General features: G+C 34.5%; 1 protein-coding gene across 9 annotated transcripts in view; it reads left to right on the top strand.

Annotated features, from left to right (window-relative positions):
* The window catches only part of LOC149798376 (E3 ubiquitin-protein ligase HERC2-like), a 246,570-nt gene that overhangs the window by 127,024 nt on the left and 97,218 nt on the right, over window positions 1-22,328 (top strand). For 7 of the 9 annotated variants that reach the window (XM_089963537.1, XM_089963538.1, XM_089963543.1 and 4 more), the window contains 11 exons: window positions 24-231; window positions 1,474-1,636; window positions 5,642-5,823; window positions 10,283-10,487; window positions 12,377-12,556; window positions 14,565-14,752; window positions 16,589-16,739; window positions 17,139-17,335; window positions 19,989-20,216; window positions 20,637-20,808; window positions 21,474-21,748. In XM_089963537.1, the coding sequence (XP_089819663.1) occupies window positions 24-231; window positions 1,474-1,636; window positions 5,642-5,823; window positions 10,283-10,487; window positions 12,377-12,556; window positions 14,565-14,752; window positions 16,589-16,739; window positions 17,139-17,335; window positions 19,989-20,216; window positions 20,637-20,808; window positions 21,474-21,748 (2,149 nt within the window). The remainder of the gene's footprint in view (window positions 1-23; window positions 232-1,473; window positions 1,637-5,641; window positions 5,824-10,282; window positions 10,488-12,376; window positions 12,557-14,564; window positions 14,753-16,588; window positions 16,740-17,138; window positions 17,336-19,988; window positions 20,217-20,636; window positions 20,809-21,473; window positions 21,749-22,328) is intronic. The other 2 variants (XM_089963539.1, XM_089963546.1) reach the window with 1 other exon arrangement.

Consider the following 22,328-nt stretch of genomic DNA (forward strand, 5'->3'; position numbering starts at 1 on the left):
ATTCCTGAATATTGTCTTTTCAGCAAACCTGTTCCTCACTGCCTATCCAACATCAACTTGATTCCACCTTGTGACAGAATTGTATTAGAAATGACCTTCTCTGAGCTGTACAAATGGGCTATTACGGAGCTCCGTCAGGGGGTCTTACATACGGATCAGATGTTCAAGTCAATTGGGATCAGCCCAACTCTTTCTGCTCTACAAAGCTTTGGAATCCAGGATAGCAATAAGGTCCGAGCAGGCATCAAAACTTTCTGCACAGCTTCTAAATGTCATATTTTTGGGTCTTAAGATCGATTGAAATAATCAGACAAAAATTAAAGATTAAATGAATTATTTCCTATTTCATAATACTAGTTGTATGAGGCATTAAAACAGTATATATAACCTACAAACAATATTATTTATTTGGGGAAAAAAGTCAAAATTTGGGCATTATCATACCTTATCATTCCAGTAAGTGCAGCAAGGCAGAATGGGTTAGCTGACATAGTATCAATTTACTTGTCAATAAAATGCAAAGAGTTATCAGTGTTAAACACAGGTGTGGAGTGTTGTCCATTCTTCGCATTTTAAACTCTTTTTTACACACGTGTTGGACTGCTGTTAAAATTTGCAGTTAGTCACATGTCATTAAAAAAATTGAAGTGGGATAACTCATGAAAAGTGCGCGTTTATAAGTACAGAAGATTTATATCCACAAAATCAGTTAATTCCCAGATTCTTATATTAGTGCTTATTTGAGAAAAAAAATTAAAAACTTTTTATTAAATAATTCAATCAAACTTAACATTTGTAAAATTTAATTTGTGGCAGACTAAACTGTGTTCAGAAGACCACAAGAAAAAAGATCTGATAAATACCATATGTACCTATAAGCTGGATCCAACTGCAAACTGCATAGACCCAGATCTGCTGGTACATTACATGATGGTAGATCTGGGTCTTTGCAGTTCGTTTGGTGTAATCATTAAAATAAACAACATAGAACCTGATCTGCTAGTGCATTATGCAATGGCAGATCAGGATCTGTGTTGTTTGCAGTTGGATTGACATGAGTATAGATAGTAAATACATCTGAATGTCTGGGACATTATGGATATACCTTACATTATGTTATATGATATTGGGAATGAATATTAAATAGGCATACAAGGCATCATAGTGATGAACCTAGGTTATATAACAGAGAACCTTATAAGGGTATTGATCAAATATAAGTCATGTTGAAAAACATGATTGATCATAAACTGATTGTAGAAAGATCATATTATTAGACGAATTTTCATAAATGTCTTATTGGATGATTACAAGACAGAAATTTCTTTTCATTTCACAGCTGTATTTAGGGACAGGGATGTGTAATATAAATTGGTGGTATTTATTGACATAATTATGAGCTATGATGGAAAACTGTTGAATATGACCATGCTTTGTTTTTTAAAAAATTCTCACACAATCTTTAATTCACAGAACCATATGTTCCAGGACAAGATGAGTGTGGGGACCCTACCTCAGTCACGATTCCTGTTAGCAGCCCTGGGATTACTGGTGGCGGAACATCAGGCCAACAGTCTCAGCCTTCTGCTTAATTCAGGCGTACTGGCTCTTACACAGAGCATACTTAGACTCATCGGTAGGTGAATTTTGTTCCCAATTTTTTAAAACATCTCTTTTTTCAGCAAAGTATCTCACAGCATACTAGTAATTCAGTAATATCTTTTTTTTAAATCGCTTAGATAAGACTGCATTAACAAGAATAATGGAAAACTGGCTAAGTGACATTGATGATGGAAATTTAGTAGGAGTACTTTTTGTAGACTTAGAAAATGCGTTTGACCTATTGAATCAACAAATTCATCTTTTTAAGCTAAAGTTAAAAAGGTTGAATCACAAACTATTGACCGCTTTTGATGTTAATGGTGTGAACATAAGCACTACCTTTTATATCAGGTATGTCTTATGGCTCTTTTCTTTGACCACTTGTGTTTTTCATTTATGAATGATCTATTGCACACAGCATGAATCAAATCCTAAGAAAACTTGTGATTTTAATGTTTTGACCAGGTGTGAGAATAACACAACGTCAGTTAATCAAAACAAAAGAAAAATTGTATGGTAGTTGGAACAAAACAAAATTTATGAGATTTGAGGAATCTGTGCTTGTTTTATTCATTAAAAACACTAGAAATATGAAACATGAAAACTCTTAGTATGCACATAGATCATAAATTAAAGTGAACATATTAATTATATGTATAAATCATTTATTTTTAAAATTTCATTGGTCATAATCAGACATATTTGCTTCATAATACCAGAGTGTATTAATTCCTAAATTCTGCCTGTTATGATGCAGTAGGAATAAAGTTTTCCAAGTCTCGATTAAACAGAGATTACAGACTTCAAAAGAGGGCTGTTTGTTGTTGATATCTGTTGATGCTTCAGATGATAGCCTTTCTGATCTTGTTATGTCACCTGGTCATCAGAACTAGCTTATGGTATGGCCATCTGTCCATCATCTGTTTGCCTGTTGTCTTTCTGGAGACCCTATTTTTTTTATCTGATTTTGATCTAATCTTGAAAATAGGTTTATGTATGATCAAATCAGGAATATAGGTTTATATATGATCAGATCAGGAATATAGGTTTATATGTGATTAAATCAGGAATATAGGTTTATATATGATCAGATCAGGAATATAGGTTTATATATGATCAAATCAGGAATATAGGTTTATATATGATCAGATCAGGAATATAGGTTTATATATGATCAAATCAGGATTATAGGGTTATATATGATCAAATCAGGAATATAGGTTTGTATATGATCACATCAGGATTATAGGGTTATATATTATCAAATCAGGAATATATGTTTATATATGATCAAATCAGGAATATATGTTTATATATGATCAAGTCAGGAATATAGGTTTATGATCAAATCAGGATTATAGGGTTATATATGATCAAATCAGGATTATAGGTTTATATATTATCAGATCAGGATTATAGGGTTATGTATGATCAGATCAGGAATATAGGTTTATGTTATGAATGGGTTCAAATATGAGCAAGAACTACATATTAATAAGATGGTCTTTCAGCAGTATGAGCTTTTTACCATACTGGAGGACCTGTTTTTGATCTGATTTGGATAAAACTTGGAATATGTACTTATATCAATACTTATATACTTATATCTCGTAGATCTGATAGTGAGGTTATGTTGAATATGATTGGCTGAGTTTGTTACCACTCTGGAATCTGTATATATATATATATATATATATATAGAACCATAACGTCATAGGCAATTTCAGTAATGACTGAGACACATGATAATGAGGTGATCTTGCATGTCACTGACTGAGCTTGCTCCTGTTGTGGATCAGAACTGGGATAAAGGCTCTTATCTTCAAGACCTTGAATTGGATGATGAGCAAGATCCACACATAATAATGTTGATATCTTGCGTCTAATTGGATGAGCTTGCTACATTTGATTAGATATTTGTAAATATTGGCCTTTATATCATCAAGCTCTCATGAATTCATTAGTGAGAATGATCCACACATAATAATAATGTGTTTTTGTATCAGATTGACTAAATTTATTACCACTGTAGAGATTGGTTTATAAAAAGTCTTTTAGGATTTCATTTGCTAAGTGAACTTAAACCATTATGATATAGAATGCATTTTATTTTGATCAAGATCACTCTTGTTAGAAATAGTTCTCATTGTATGTATGCTGTTTAAACTGCTTAAAAAAATACCTATTCTCTCACACCCCTCCTCTCTCATTTAAACAAGGGAAATAACTAATGATTTTGATATTGGGAATTGTATGGTTAGGGTTTCAGATTTCTTCCTCTTGCAAATGTTATTAAAACCAGATGGAAAAAAATATATTTTAGAATACAAGATGTTTAATTTTACTAGAACAAAATGTATAATTTATAACTGAAGAATAAGTAGGCAAAAGGTACAAATGAAGGATAGTATATATCAGAATTTCTCTACAAAATTGTAGATTTGTTTTTTATGCTCATAATTTCTTATAAAAACCATGTCCAGGTTTATGAGTTCAACTTTAAAAAATGTTACTAAAAATTTTGCCAAATGTTGAAATTCTTAAATATTTGGAAGCAAGGTCGATATGTTTGGTGCCAATATTGAAATGTTAAAGTGCTTGAAATATTTGTCATATACATGCTATCACATGTATTGTGCATTATTTTATGGCACTTCATCTGTTTCATTACTCACAATTTATTTTGAATTTATATTTCATATTTTTAGGTTTTTAAAGAAAGTGTACCCTTATATGATTTTCTCCTGAAACACTTAGATTTAATCACCAGGAATAATGAAGCCCTTGACTGAAAAAGTCAACCTTCAAAACAAATCTTGATAATTATAATTTCATTTCATTTGAAAGATGCGTGACTCTGTAGATCATAAATGAAAGCTTCACCTGTAAACTAAATTTTTAATGCTCTTGGCTGACTTCAGTAATGAGCAAGGGACTATGTATATTAATTATGCCCATATTGCTTGAAATAAATTTTATTTGACTATAGAAACAAATAGGTCAAATAAACATGATTTTATGTTTGGGAGATAGCTTACATACGTTGTGTTTTTAAATTATTTAATAAGCTTGAGTGAAATGGTTAATTAAGTTAGTAAGCCAGGTGAGTGATATCAGGTCCAGTTGGGTCTCTTATTTTCCCAAATTAATTGGATGAAAATCCAAAGGAGAATAGAATACATAAAGTCAACCCTTATGTACAAATAGATAAATGTAAGCACTCCTAAATATCTTCGAAACTTTTTTATTTGTTTAAACAAAATATTATGTTCTACAACAGAGGTGGGCAAACTTTCCAGTGCAAGTGCTGCATACACAAATTTACACCTTGTCATGGACCGCATAGTTCATTAAGTAAAATAATTAATATTTGTAATAGAAAAAACAAAAGGTTTTTCTAAATAACATCATAATTAATTTTCAGTTGTTAATATGTTATTAATATTTGAAAACTTAAACTTCAAAAGAAGCACATTTATTTGATAAACAGAGTAACATAAACAGAGTCAGTGCGAATGATGACTTGTTCCTAGGCCACATGAAAACCCTTGGCGGGCCGCATGCAGCCCATGGGCCATAGTTTGCCCACCCCTGTTCTACAATCTTCTAATTTTGCTAAATTACTTGGCAGAGACATTTAAACAAGGTCTTCAATACTTTGGTTCCATGATTTGGAATTTCTCATCCAATGTAAAATCTGTTCCAACATTTAAGGAATTCCAGTATGCCAATTGATTTTCAATGTGAGAAACATATTCTGTTTACAGATGTATTGTGTGTGTGTGTTTGTGTGTGTGTGAAGATTTGCAAATATTTTATGTGTCATTTGATATAAAATTTTTGTTAGCTATTTTGTTTTTTTAATATTTTCTGCTTGTTAAAAGATATTCTCTTGGAGAATAGTTGTGTAATTAATACACTCAGCAAATAAACAGTTATCTTTTTTTATTATTATCATAAGAATATTTTGTATGCCATTCAGAAAGATGTGTTTTGCAAAAACAGACTTTAATAGTGTTGCTTCACTATCTTATGTTAGGTCCTGACCCAGAAAGACCAATACCACCAGATGCTAACAACAACACAATCTGTGCTGTTCTGGAAGAGCAAAAACACAAAAAACAAAGTCAACCAGTCCCCATATCAGGCCCTGAACTGGCAGCTATGATGAAAATAGGTACAAGGGTGGTGAGAGGAGTGGACTGGAAATGGGGTGATCAGGTAAACAGAGTATTCAAAAACTGGATCATATTGTCTGCTTGTTTGCTGTGTATTTACTGTTGTACTTGTGGTGCTAAATTTTGTGGATTTGGGGTTGCTATAAACCAGAGAAGAATGTAGTTTTCATGAAAACCTCATTTCGAAGAGGCATATCCACAAACTAACAAGTAATTTTCATTTTGTAATAGGTCCAGGTTATTGAAGCCTGATGGTCAACCTCACAGGTAGCAGTTATATAATTTTGGGTTGATGATCAGTGGTTACGGTTTTAGGATCTGCAATTACATGTACTATCAGTTAGTATGGATGAATTGATATCAGGCAGTATTAAAAATTAGTATAATATGTTTACCATGGGATATAAAAATCACAACTGGCTTAGAAGTCAAAATCAAGGTCACAGTTGTCAGTTTCTTGTATTTTATTTTTTTTTGTTTAAAAGGTTTATATCATGTGTGTGTGAAGAAGATGATAGAATTTCATGGCCTTTTATCTCTTGTTTGTCATTCATCTAGCATCAATTGCAGCAGCAAACATTTTTAAGAATTCACACACTTGATGCATGAGAACTCCCACAAATTAGTTAAATGTCTCGCATATGAAATTATACTCTACTCAGTATACAATTTTCATTATAAACTGTTCACCCTTAAAGTACTTGTCGTGACACAACTCACACCATTATCATTGCAATTGTCATGACATCTGTTGATTTTTTTTCCCAGATAGGCAACTGTTTACACATCAGGGTTCTTCAGCTTGAAATGAATGGTTGTTAATCTAAATAAAATTTAATTAGCTCATGGGGCCTTGGAACAAGCATTCTGTCACATAGTTTGAACCTTACATTAAGGAAATTTTACATTTGCATGTTTAAAATATCAGCTACCTAGAAAACCCAAATTGGCAGATTCCCAGCATGGTTCATCTTCAGATGATAGTTTCTTTTGGCAGATATTGGATGATGATAGTGATGATGACAATGATTTTTGAAATTATGAAGCAGATTATTGGAGCTGGGAAAATGTTAATGGATATACCACGGAGTGATTTTGGGCCTGAAAATGTTGTTAAATACAAGTCCAATGTAGATGCTAAATGGAAAAGGATGGACAACATGCCAGTCAACTATATTTCAAAATTAAATGTTGAAATGGCAGAATAACAAGCCTAAATAAAATATTGACAATTTAAAAGTAGAGTGCAATTTTTGTTTCTTTTCTCAGAGAATTAACCCTTTTGTACTACAAAGCTATTTAGCACAATTTGAGATAAGATAAACTGAGTAATTAAGAATTTAAAAGTAAAGACATTAATTTGCTCAATATACCTTTCTCTGCACAAGAATATGTCATTGATGGACTTGAAATCCTAATATAGCATTATGGAACAGATAAGAAATCTGCCTTAGTAGTCGGTAAAGCACTCATTGAAGAAAGCGAAACTTAGGCAGAGCTTCTTTTCATAAAAAAAAATGTTGGAGAGCAGAAGTATCAGAATGATAATACATGTGAGTTGTGGAAAAATGTATGTAACAGATAAAGAGTAAGTCATCAACTTGTTTAATCTGGCTGAGCTAGCTACCTGTATGCCCATTCAGACAACAGATTGTAAAAATGGAGTTCTCAGCACAGAACAATATTCACACACAGGAACAGATTAAGCTCAGAAACAACAGGATAATGTTTATACAACTGGGTGTGCCATATGTTAAAGATTTTGATTTCAGTGATGATTTAACAGAGTCGAAAAAGAACAAAGTTAGATGGATACCTGTTCTGCCATGACCAAACTCTTCCATCATATATTGATCGCTCATGGTCAGTACATTTGGATGATTTGGTCATTTGGTTTTGCCTTAAATGACATTATGAGATCATGACATCATTTGTGATATAATTGTGTGTAATTATGCATACCGTATTTGCTGACCTATAAGTCGATGAATAGTTAAAGTCGATTCAGCAAATTTTAGCAAATTTTCCATCCATCATCCTTATATAAGTCGATGCTAAGTATAAGACAAGGCCAGATCAGTACCTCGGATTGTTTTTTTCACTTCGTTCCCCACAGCATTGCTAAGTTTATCTGTAACTCGGTAATCTTTCTGGTCAGAATCATTAAATGAAACTAAAGGTACTTGATTTGTTTCACATGAAGTATTTTAAATGTATTGTGTACTTTTAACTACATATAATGACGCTGACCTGGAATTGCCATCAGTTCCATCAGCAAGTTCAAAAGATATCACTGACTGAGAAATTTACACAAGTAACCACTTGGCTTTTTTCCTTTCATTATATGGTATGGTAGTCACCATACCCATGGGTAGCCTCATTTCCCTATTGGTAGCCTCATTAATCTGATCTGGTCTGCTGAATCTTGACCTCAAACAGGTGTTATCATGGATGACTGAATACAGCTATAGCATATTTAATTAGCATGATAATACCACTACAAAGCCATGTGATTCCTGAAATATGGAAGCAGAAACAGAAACTAGAAGGAATTGCTTGCCTAGTGATATTAATTGATAATGGAATATGGTATTGCACTTGTACACGAGTAAGATCAGTCATCAGGTAAGTGAACAATACAGATTTACAATCATGAAGACATCTCTCTCTCTGCCTGTGTCTGTCTGTTTCTCTCTCCTCTCTCTCTCAGTGTGGCATAAGTTTTATTTGATCATTAGGTGCAAGAAGAAACTGAATATGTCTTTATCATGGTTATTCATCTTCTAACTTGTCAATTCTAATGTACATATATGTAATCAGATTTAAACAATGTATATTACAAACATTACTGGTGCATGCTGCTTTAGCGCAGTTACAACTGATGTATGTTAAATTTTAATATGACAAACATGTAATTGTTTAAAATACTAAATGTGGGATCCTGTATTTTTTCATACACGATCTCTTCCCCAAAATGAAATATTTTTTTACACATTATTTTTCATACTTTTGGAGAATTATTTTTCATACGAAAAATATGATAAAGCAATTTGAATGACGTAATCCTTATATAAGATGATTCTGAGTATAAAACGAAGCTAAGATTTTCTGGCCAAAAAGTATTGTCTTATAGGCTGGCAAATATGGTACACTAATCTTATGATATGGGTATTAACCGAAATAATAAAGCAGTTGTTTGATAAATCAGCAAATTGGCATTGTCTAAGGCCATTTAATCAAGTATCTCTTATGGCTAGAATCGACATGTTTTACATGTGCTGATGCACTTTAATCGTGACCCACTGGTGGAAATGAAAGTGACTTGGATGAACTGGTCTTTAGATAGCTTTGAAAATGCACAGCAAGGTTACAGAGATTAATCTACACATTCTTGGATTAAACATGGTGGGTTACGTTATGTTGAAATTCGAGGTTATTTGGGGTAAAAGTGTATTACTTTCATTTTGTTCATTTAAAACAATAATATAGTCTGAAATTGCCTTGATCTGAATTCACTATAATTCCAAATTAATGTTTCTGTTGAAGAATATTATTGATGAGCACTAATTGTATTTCCAGTGAATAATAATTTGAATAAATAATTCCACCCAGATGAAAGTCTGAACACAACATGACTGATTCTGCTTCAAGATCTTAAGACAAGAATGAGTAATTTCTCAAGTAATCAACATTATATTAAAAGCTAAGACACAAAAACAGAACCAGGATGAGGGTCAAAGTTCATTTCTAAAATATTCTAAGATATCAACAAGATAAGGTCTGTTACTAAAAGTGTAATAAAGAACATGGCAAACATCAGGTACAACAGGCTTTTCCACTAGGGAATTCCTATGTCCTCAACTCAGACTAAGATGAATTAGTTTAGTTCCTATGATAATGATCCAAATATTTAATCAATGCATCACAGAAAAATGTTCACTATGTATTATGCCATGTACAAAATCAATGTCCCTAGTCAGGTACACAGTGAACTTGATTTTGGACAAGGTCAAGTGCAAAATACAAATGGACATAATATATAATCATTAACCATTTGGGTAGCCTAAGTGGTTAAAGCGTCTGTCTCAGATGCAGGAGGTTGTGGGTTTGAACCCTGGCCAAATCATACCAAAGACATGAAAAAATGGTACTAGTGGCTGCCTCACTTGGCACTCGGCATTAAGAGGTTAATGTCAGTGCCCCAGTGCTTGACATCAAAATAAACTGTCACACCGCAGACATTGTTGTGATATGACTCAAATTGTTAAAGCTCTGTTAAAATTCCAGAGAAAAAAATATATCTTCATTATAAGAAAAGCCAACAAATTAACTATGCATAACAATAGTGCTCTTTACTCCAAATGACATCTGACCATTGAAGGACATAAAGAGCATGCATGGTTGCAATGGAGGTCGGAGTGTCAGTTCATGTATAGTACATAGGCATTATGTCAGTTTATTGAAATTAGTATCAAAATTGCACAATGTGTTTTTAAATTCAGGATGGTCCACCTCCAGGCCTTGGTCGAGTTATTGGTGAACTTGGTGAAGATGGTTGGATCCGTGTACAGTGGGATTATGGCAGTACAAACAGTTACCGCATGGGAAAGGAAGGCAAATATGACCTGAAGCTTGCCGAGCCACCAGAAATGCCTGATAATGAGGAGGAGGAGGAGGAGGATGTAGAACTTGGAAAAGGGACACAGCGTGAGCTTTACATTGTCTACATGGGTATCTCATTTTAGTGTGATGTGACTGTTACGAATGTTAAGATTCTTATGTAATATTTTAGATTGAAATTTATGAGTTTTATATGACATTGGTACAGCATAATACATTATGCAAGGGAGAGAGTGTTCCTCATTTCATTCAGCAATTACAATTACCTGATATGAACCACTCTCATTAAATATATTAGGTTCATGGAATTCAAATTTTTATTGATTCAGTTTAATTCCATCTCCCTGAATTGAACTGATTCTACATATGTTGTATACAAACAGCTGGCAGATAAATGGTAATTGAAGGAATGACACTAGGATTATTTTAAGGCTTGCTGTATTGGGTCTAAAATTTGTTGTTGTTACAGTTTTGAGTTTGCAGATTGGTAGCATAAGGCTGAAAGTATTTGGTCAAGAAATTAGTAGCATAGGGTTGACAGTTTTGGATCTGGAAGTTGTTAATCTGAGGTTTACAATCTACAGTCAGAGGTTTACAATGTTTGTCTTTAAGTTGGCTTTGTAAAATGTATAATATATGATCTGAAAGTTCATAATCTGATACAGTGTTGGTATTTAAGTTGACAATGCCAAAAAAAGATTGGCTCTAGATGTTCATATTCTTAGATTTCCAGTGTTTAGTTAGGAAGATGGTCATGTAAGTTTTACAGTGTTTGGTTGGGAAGTTGGTAGTGTAAGATAATCTGGGTTTTTTGTTGTTTTTTAATTCTGATAAGATAAATTTTCATCAAGCTTCTACCTTGTGCATCACTTTTATGAATAAAATAGTCACAAGTAGAAATGTACTAGTTCAACACTTATAGATGTAAAAAGCATCTAGAAGTGTAACGTACTTCACAGTTTTTATCTGGTATCTTTTATAAGCAAATTTTCAGTTGAGATAACCCTTTACCTCATGCAAGTGTCTTTTGGACGCCTCTACTCCATTTGCATGGAAGCGCCTTTTGACGCCTCTACTCCATTCGCATGGAGGCGCCTTTTGATGCCTGCTGTAAACATCAGCCATTTTAAGCTGGTTTTCATAGCGCCACCTTCGGGGAAAACCCCTATTAGATACTACATTCATTTCTGCGAATGACAGTTATGTCAGATCATGTGGTCACTGCTTATGCACTGGTCGATATCTGCTATTTAAAGTAACTGGGTCGTAATCTCCACTCTCCAAAATGGCGGTCGCGGATTTCATTCAGTACTTATGAAGTTTTCATGATTAGAATCACAACTATGAAAGATTTAATAACTTGGGTAAAGGCTCTGATGTTGATGTAGGCAGCAATTAGTTTTTATAAATTATCAAATTCAGATGACCTAGTGATGTAGACGCAGACGAAAAACTTGTAAATTTCGAGTATGAGAAATGGCAGCTACGGTTGGTCATGCAGCCTCACTGACATGATGGTGAACAAGTTCTCTCAAATATTTAAAGGAACATAAAAAATTCTTCTGTGAAAAATATTTACACAGCTGTAACAATCAGACTTTACTCTTAAATTTTTCCACACATAATAGATGTGTAACAAAAATGTAAAATGGTTAAAATTGCTGTTAAACATAACATACCCTACATTGCTTAACAGTTAGCAGGCAGGCCTATGCGTATGGAGTCGAATAGGTAACAGGTGTTCTATTTATAGCGCGCTGCACTTTGTAACTATGCTCTATGAGGTAAAGGGATAAGAGGAAAGATAAGCAACAATTCTTTTAAAAGTTATTTAAATTTGAAAAATTAAATAAGTTTTTCACTTGAATTTTTGATTGTTTGTTGACAGTCATCATTAAGAAATTTACTTTGTGATAAAATTCATAATCATACATTAACAGAGCTTGTTTATGATTGATACTTCGAATTGATTTTAGATGTTTCCAAGCCTGACAGCCAACATCCTACTGCTCTCATCCGTCGATCCACATTGGCACTTCTGCGTAGTTTGTCTGTCTGTGCAGGAATCCACTCGGAGCATACCCAAAAAGAGGCCATAGGGACCCTCTGTGGGCTAATGAGGAATATTGTGGACTGCGGCTGTAACTACGGCCTTAGTAAGAGCATTTTATAAATTGTATCATCACAACATCATTGTATTTAAAGGAATGATGGTCAACACTCTGTTTTGCTTATGGCTATAATGTTATATTTTTTAATGATTCAGGACCCATTGCCATTGCTGTTACTCAGATGTAAAAATGCTGTGCTGTATTTCTCTTTTGAATTGTCTGTGCTCAAAGTAAACTTAAGCTAACTTTGAAAAACTGGTAGCAGACAAGGGTTTCCCAGATTAGCCCAACCCCACTTCTGTCCCAGGAGTGAGTAAATTTAATAAATGCTGCAAACATTGTTTCTTAAAGAGATATTCAGTCATTCTGTTAAAATGAATTGCTCTTAAAATCTCGAGGTGGTCTGGAAGCTCCGTTGAAGAAGCAGCAGACTCATAATCCAAGAGTTACAGGTTCATTACCCATCCAGACCAGCCCAGATTGGCTGCCTTGGCATGTCCTTGGTAAAGGCACTTAGTTTCCATTTCCTTGGCATGATACAGACTATAACTTGATTAAAGTATCATACAAAACGAACAAAAACAAAAATAACTCATAGTGGTTTAGTGCAGAACAGTAATGCTGCAGAGAGATCCTATATTGCATTATATATTTTGATTGCATTTCATATGGTCATTAGAAACCTTTTTATCAATTCTAACAATCACATCATCGAGCATTTTATTAAAAGAAATGTGCAAACTTTCCTTATCTGGATTCTTACATTATTAACCAGTATCGCTAGGTGTAATGACTTTGAGAACACAATGCTTTCATAGACAACATGACATGCCTGTTCTAGTTAAGCATAGATATCAACAGTGGAAATGAACCAATCTCAGTCTGTGATGTCTGATACAGAAAGCTTTAAATATACGATACATATAAACTGAGAGTATGTTTAAATACTGGTTATTTTATTATTTAAAATAAGTGATTTTAATTGAAATTTATTTTTGGATTGAAGACTGCAACATGTGCAGGTACAGATTATAGTAGAAACCACAATGGAGACTCAGATATTACTTTTCTGAGAAACTTGAAAGGATTTTTCTTTAAGTAAAATGTGATGTGCTTTCTGATAGCTCTAATGATGAAGATATTTAATCTAAATGATAATTAAAATAGTTTAAAGAAATGGCTCTCACATTCTAATTACACCCAGTTGTCAATGATTTTACTCAAATATCAAAAGGCTAGGTCTGCAAATAAGTTAAGTCCATCTGAACTTTTTGAAAATGATATTAGGATGGTCCCTGGTCTTATCATTTAAGAAGTACAGTAAATAAAAAAACCTCATTCTCTCTTGGATAAAATATTCCTCTTGAATTATGTATATCACTGTATAGGTAAATGTATCAAAGCAGTGCTTCACTATGACCTAAAAAAGAATTGATAGCTACTTTTGCATCAAATGTTACTGTATTATTTACATTGTGGAAGGGACCTACCATTGATAGCTATTTTTGCATTGAATGTTACTATATCATTGACATTGTGGAAGGGCCCTACCATTGATATCTATTTTTGCATTGAATGTTACTATATCATTGACATGGTGGAAGGGACCTACCATTGATATCTATTTTTGCACTGAATGTTACTATATCACTCACATTGTTAAAGGGGCCTACAATTGATAGTTATTTTTGCAGTAAATGTTACTATGTCATTGACATTGTGGAAGGGGTCTACCATTGATAGCTGTTCTTGCATTGAATGTTACTATATCATTGACATTGTGGAAGGGGCCTACCATTGACAGCTGTTTTTGCATTGAATGTTACTGTATCATTAATATTGTGGAAAGGAATTCAGATTAACACTATTTATCAGTCTGTACATTTTTTCAGTTCTCTTCCATGTTGTAATAGCTAATCACATTGTAGAAAAATTGTTTACTATTTTGATCTGTAATAGCTCTGTGGTTTGGATGTCAGACTTCCGATCGGTGTACAGGCTTGAATCCTGCCCTGCTCATTGTGATGTAGCCTAAATTATATACTGATTTCAGATGCCAGTTCAGTCCAAGTTCAGATTGCATATGAACAGTATTTCAGCTGGTGTACCATGGGATTTGTACGCAGCATTGCGACCAGTCCTGTTATCTGTCAGGCATTGTCATCTGAACGTTGGATAAACCTTCTTCTTAGGATACTGGAGGAAGAGAAAGCCCACCAACAGACACACATCTCCAAACAGGTAATAGAGTAATTAAGGTGGCTTTGTTGTCTTAGTGTTTTAAACACATTTCTAATTGCAATAGAACAAGAATAACGGTTTTAAGGGCAGTTTACCTCGTGTGCTGTTTTATTGTTGGAATCCACCACTTTTGAAAATCAAACGATTTTTAAAAAATTGAAACTTGATGCATTCTGTACACATATTACAGAAACCAGTCAGAAATAAGTTGTGTAATGGGGACTAATACAACAGCCTGTACAATGATAGTGGGGACTAATACAACAGCCTGTACAGTGATACTGGGGACTAATACAACAGCATGTACAGTGATTCTGGGGACCAATACATCAGCCTGTACAATGATACTGGGGACTAATAAAACAGTCTGTACAATGATACTGGGGACGAATACAACAGCCTGTAAAATGATAGTGGGGACGAATATAACAGCCTGTACAATGATAGTGGGGACTAATACAACAGCCTGTACAATGATAGTGGGGACTAATACAACAGCCTGTACAATGATAGTGGGGACTAATGCAACAGCCTGTACAATGATGCATGCAAAGTAATATGATTAGAACTGACAAGTATAAGCAAAAGCTATAAACTGATTACCTTACTGTTGTAATTTGAAAAGGTGTTGTAAGGAATAAAGAGATCAAAGGTGATTTACTATGGATTGTAACTCTTTGATTAAAATTGGTTAACTTTCAACAAAGGTGGCGTACAAACTTATTTTGACAAAACACATTTGTATATGTCTTGATACATTGTCTGGTTTAATTGTTATTGTGTTTTACAAGATGCTCAAGAGTAATATTTAAAGAACAGCTGTTATCATTGTTTGGTCATTTCATGCCAAAATACCACAATGTTAGCTTTCCAACACTGGCTGAGAAATAATATAAGTTCATAAATACTTGGAAGTCAGAGTTTATTAGGTGCAGGTGAATAGCAAAGGACTTGAGATTGCATTATGTGTTTCATGCATAGTGGATTTTAAGATAGTTTGGGGGAAGACATGATCTCATGAAGCTTATGCCAACAATATCATGTAGGAGCAATGATTCTTCTTTAACAAACTTGATAAAAAAAATACCATCATTACCATGTTCCACTGCTGATCCATGGAGGACATTCTCCATTCTTCTGATAATACTTAGTCCTTCAAGTGGCAATTTGGACCAAAAACTGTTGAGATCCTGTCAAGTGTGAAACTTTATGACCCCAATGAATATCATCAGTGGTCACCAGGTAATGAATATGTGAAGGAAACTAAAAATGCTTGTGGATTTTATTAAAAACTTCTTGTAGTGATTGTTGATTGTCCAATGTCCACCCATCTGTTAGAATGGGCTTGCTATTGCTGCCTTTCCAAAGTTACTTTGAGGTTTGCCATGAAGCTTTACACGTACATTCATCCTAAGGTCTTGTTGGTCATAATTGAAAATGTTGCTGCTCAGCATTCCCTATGGCCAAAACAGCAGCTATTTTCAAATCTCTTTTATTGATACTCCCCCTGAAACGATAGCTATGTCAGCATGGGATTTTCACTAAAAGACTTCATATTATATATAGTTACTCCCAAATGAAAATGGTGCCAATCCAATATCCAATATGGCTGCCACAGCTGATGCATTTATAAGTTTCATTAAATCATTATGTCACTAGGCCCCAGCAGCCTATGGTGTGATGTTCTCATTAGCTCATTTCATACATTTATTACACTTCTTGATTAAATCTGAATGCTACTAGGTCCCAGCAGCCTGTGGTTTGATTTTGCATTGCGTATTTCATAAATATTTGTCTAATGAGGGCTCGTGCAAGAACCTTGATGTACCATTTCAGATTCTGACTCTGAAGCTGTTGAGGACAGTGCTCCCATCATGGGACAGGAGGATGGAGAGCAGTAGAGTACATGTCATCGTGGAAAGACTGATCAATCTTCTTGGTGGAATACTCATCTCATGCTCTGCAGATCCAACCCTTATGCCACAGAGTTAGTAGAAATACATAATTGTTTATAGTTATGAAAATTGTAATTAATTCAGAGTTCTACAGTTATCTGATTAAGCAGTACCAAAAAGATAAAACTAGTAACTCATTGACAAACAATTTTTGAAAAACTATCTATTGATATGCTAGAGTTCATAATGCCAGGATGCACATATGTAAAAATGATGTTATATTGTCACTCTGCAGTAAGTATTGATTTTCCAAACAGTACATTTCAGTACATTTACAAGGCATGCTTATTGACTGTTATAGGAGGAACAGAGTACATCATTTATATTCCACTGTTTATTTTTTTTATGAAGTTCATAAAATAATTATACATTTTAGCTGTCATTACTTTTCTGATATCATACAATTGGTGGCCTTTATTTGTTTCTTGTAGTTGATTCCCCAAGAAGACACAGGCAGAGAGCACCTGTCTCTCTCACAGCATCCTACACAAGCACAGTTGGTGAAGAACTTGTGATGCTGTTGAGGCGACTGCACGCTCTGGAAACCTGGAGACATTGTATCAACTCTTTCATTGTCAAACAGTTGATGGCTATTCCGACACTATTGTTTGAACAATTATCAAGTAGTGTAAGTTATCTCATAATCACATGTTATAAATACCATTCATTATTCCCGTGATTTTTCACTCTACTGGTCATATCTTCTGGGATGGTCTTTTAACTGTTGTCCATCGATCCATCAGCACAAGCATGTTATTACTACTCCTCCTAGGATTGCCATTCAACATTACACATGCATGGTCTTCTTGGTCCCAGATGACAAGGTGCCACTTGGACATCCAATATGGCTACAAAGCATGTGGTTTTCACTTTAAAAAATTGTGCCATAATCTGATGTCCAATATGGCCATCTTGAAAATCTTGTTATTGCTACTCAGATGTCTAGTATTGCTGGAGAGCTGCCATGATGAAAATGTTGTTATTGTTGCTTCTCCTGAACGAATGATGATATAAACATGGGTTTTTCACTAAAAGACATCTAATAATGTCTAGTTGATGCTGGTAAATGCAAATCTGCAGTCCAGTATGACCAAAATGGCAGACATCTTCAAAATTTTGTTATTGCTACTCCTGAATAGATATTCATATTTACAGGGGGTTTTCACCAGAAGACTTATTAAGATGTCTAGTTGGTTCAGAATGAAGATGGTGCCAATATGATGTCTAATATGGCCACCTCAACAGCCATTTTGAATTTTTTTTTATTGCTACTCATCATGAATGGATAGTCATATCAATATGTGGTTTCCACTGAAAGATATCTTATGATGTCTAGTTGACTTTGGAGCCAATCTGATATCCAATATGGCCACCACAGTGGCCAACTTGAAAAATTTTGTTATTGAAACTCCTCCTGAACAAACAGTCATACTGACATTGGGTTTCATGAGAATACTTATGATGGTCCTAGATGAAAATGGTGGCACTTCCATCTCCATTATCACCAGTTATTATGTACTTTTGAGAGAGTGACGTATGTAAGTGAAGTTGTTTGCATTTAAAACATGCACAGTGGAGAGAATGTTGGCATACCTCTATGCTACATTAATGTAATGTGGATGATATTTCTTTGGATATTGTACTTTTGGAAAGTGTACATGATCTAAGCACACTGCTAACTAAAATGACTGCTCCCTTGTGGTAATAAATCAGTCTGAATTAGTCTAAAGTATACTATCCATAGATGCTATTAAAATAGGGAAAATGAATTTTGCCAGACTAGACAATACCAGCTTCTGAAAGTGCAATGAATGAATTACTAAATATATAAAATGTAAAAAAAAGTTATCGGCTCTTTTTTATACAATTTACCTCAGAAGTTCAGGAAGTGAAAATGACCAAGTGGAGCTAACACTTTTTTTAAAGGTGCACATCTGAAGTAAGGCCAAGCTGTGTACTCTATAACCCATATTACACCCATCAATCATACACCAAAATAAAGAAAGTTACAGGTTCTTTGAATTATACCTAAGATATATAAGGTCTTTTTTAAGTAGCCAGTGAGGAAAGCCCGGGGAAATTCTTTTTCTTTAAAATTCTAACTCTATGCAAAATTCGAAACTGTAGAGCGGCACCTGTATAGATGTCACTGCTGCCATCTTGTTTATGTTGCTTTTCCTGAATGAATGGTCTTTTTATGATGTCTAGTTGTCGAAATGAAACTGGTGCTGATGTGGCCTCCAGTATGACTGCCACATTTGCCATTTGAAAAATCTTATTATCTTTTCCCATATGATTTGTCAGGATTGTGCTTTTGCTGCAAGACTTCTTATGATATCTAGTTGATCCTAATGGAAATGGTATCCATCTGATGTCCAATATGGCCACCATGGCAACAATCCTTAAATATTTGTTAGTCCTCCAAAACATAATGACACTGTTTTCACCAGAAAACTTCTTATAATGTCTTCTCTGACCTAAATTAAAATAGTGCTGATCTGACATCCAGTAATGCCACCAGGGTGGCCATCTTGAAAATCTTGTCACTACTCCTTCTAAATGGAAAACCATGGTTTTGGTGGTCATCAATTAAAAATGAAGAAGTGATTTTATCATGCATTCCTGGAAAATTTTCTTTGCCTAGTAGAGTGTTGGTTCCTTCATGGGAATCATGTTTAAAAATATGCAAGCTTTAAATCAATTTCTGCACATGTATGACATTGCATGTTTTCATTATGTGCAGATGTGATGCAACATTTCCCACTCATTTTAATACAGAAACTTGGAATATAATTTTATGTAGGTTGTTATTTCCACAATTTTCAGCCTTTCCATTGGGATTTGGGGATCTCACTGTAGGGGAAGGTGTGGGGTAAGAAATAAATTTGAAACGCCTAAGTCTCTGTCTATCTCTGTTATTATTGAACATAGGTTATGTAAATTTTATGAATGTTTACTTTTGGCATTTTTGCATATGGGTATGATCAATTTCAGAACTTCTTGTCTTAATAAATTCTGTGAAATATTAAGATCAATTCTTATATTTACAAAAAGTTTTTAAAATATTAATGAGTCTCCAGAAATGAATATCTACATTCACTTTATTGTAATCATTGTTTACAAATATTATCAAAGAGCACAAGAAAGATGCATTACTATAGGTATTATGAATTTATAATTTTTAATTTTCTGCATCAAAAACTGTGCAGTTTATACCAATCAGAATGCAAATATTGAAATGGGAAAGTCTGTATAAAGAGAGGTGTCATTTTCCTTGACAGGATTCCCAAAGCACTGACAGTAAACAGGAAATTCCTGATGAGGCATCCATCCAAGCCATTTTGGCTTTGATAGGAGGCATGGACAGCCGACCAAGGCTGGGTGGACAGGTCAAGATGGAGGATGAAGAATGTGGCATCATAACCCGAATTACACCAAAAGGAAAAATCCTCGTCCAGCTGAATGACGGTGGTGAGATTTTAACCTGTAGGGTCTCAGACTTGACAACGGTAAGTTTCTACACCACAGACTTTCACATGCATTATATTATTTGGGAATTAGGAAAGAAAACTGAATTGGCTGAAAGGACATTTTGGTCAAAACTATTTTCACCAGCTGACAGATAATCCTTGACAATTGATCTGTCAAAATGCCAGTTGGTTGCAGGAAGATCTTTTTGCATAGAAGAATGTTAAATTTCTAAATTTTCCTAATTTAGCATGTGAGGGTGGATTAAAAGTCAACTTGACATTCATGAGCACATGCGAAATCATCATCGGTCTCTATTCTTAAAATTAGTCTAAAGTATACTAGCCATAGCAGGTATTAAAATAGGGAAAATGAATCTTCTGTAATTTGATTTTTCTCTGTATTCAGTATGAATTCAGATGATTGTGATAGTTGTTTATGAACGTTGTCGTATCTTTCAGATTCCATGTCTGGAGTTCAGTGTTAACAAGCTTCATTTGAATGACGAGATGCTAAAGTCCTGGTCCACCATTGTTAATCTGGCCTGCTACAATTTCAAAATGGATAGGGACAACTGCAGAGAACAAGACAAGGCCCCACTGGCCACAAGTACCACTACTTTAGGATCTGAAGGTATTTGAGTTGTGACTTTCATTGTGATAAGGAATGGACTGACCTGTAAAACTATTGGCAGCTGTGATCAGATAAGTGCATTTTAGAACACAATGTTGTCAGAGCTATTCCATTTTCCAATTACCAAGATAAATTTTTTTAACATCTATTACTCAAAAAATACATGTGAAAATGACAAAATTCCAAGCTGGCTGACTGCTCTACATTGTAAGTGCCTTTCTTGTTTCCTATGTATGATTTACTGTAACAACCCTCAGCCCTTATTAAACAAAATTTATGTTTCTCTTTTGGCCTCATCCACTCACTTATGCTATGGTCAATGTTGATGGACCCCATTGCATCCCAGTTCTATACTTATTAATTAGAAATAGGACATCCATGCCTACACCAGTAACACTATCTTTAAAAAGGGCATGTCTCAAAACTGAAATGACTGAAAAATTGACATATTTTTATTCTTGGTCCAGTTGTTTTGCCAAGTATTTACAATATGTTGTCTACAAGTATTACTGTATTGTCTGCAGTCACCTAAGTCCATTAAAAGTTTTAACTTTCTGTTTTATACACATTGTTTTCTGACAAAAAAGACATAATGAGGGACCTGACCATACCCTCTTGCCATCTTAGGGTGTCATAAAGTCAAAAGGTCTCTTCCATTTTTTCAGTATTAAAATTGGATATTGGTGAACTCCGGAGACAACGGATTCGACTTGGATTGTTGAGAGCAGCTAGAGTTCTGTTCACGCATCAGGATATCCTGCGTCAAGTCTTGTCACAGTTGGTACTGCCAGCATGCCGTCCACCAGATAATGAACTTGCTGCTACCGAAGAAGAGCTAAGTTCAGAATCTGAATCTCCCAACACAATCCTCCAGCAGCTGATGATGATGGCCACACAGCCATCACCACTGAAAGCAATCTTCAGTCGAGAGGAGCTTGAGGTCAGAATTAAAAATAGTAATAATCAAATGTAGTTATACCTGTTTGTAACAACTTCAGTTATTAAAAACAAATGAACCGCTCCGGTGGCCTAGTGGTTAGAGCATCTGCCTCGGATGTGGGAGGTCATTGGTTCGATCCTCAGTCAAGTATTACCAAAGACTTGTAAAAATGGTACTAACAGCTGCCTCGCTTGGTGCTCAACATAAGAGGTTAGTGTTAGGACTGGTCGGCCTGATGTCAGGATAATGTGACTGGGTGGGACATCATGCTACATGTCTGCGGCATGATGCCCCAGTGCTAGACATCACTGTAAACTGTCACACTGCAGACACTGTAGCGATATAACTGAAAAATTGTTAAACCTATGTTAAAAATCCAAATCACATCACATAAAAACAAATGAATGTACAAAGTTTAATTTTTGTAGATCATACCAGCAGTGTTTGCATCTTTGTTTTTTCACCTGCAGATTTAGAAATATCAAAATAAAGTGTAGAATCTTTATGGCAGCAGTGGTGATGTTGAAGTCAGTGTGTTGGGTTATAAATGTTAAGATTTTATGTTCATGTGTTTAGAAGT

The sequence above is a fragment of the Sinohyriopsis cumingii genome, chromosome 6 (genome assembly GCF_028554795.1).
Source record: "Sinohyriopsis cumingii isolate HCF-2022 chromosome 6, ASM2855479v2, whole genome shotgun sequence".
NCBI classification, from domain to species: Eukaryota; Metazoa; Mollusca; class Bivalvia; order Unionida; family Unionidae; genus Sinohyriopsis; species Sinohyriopsis cumingii.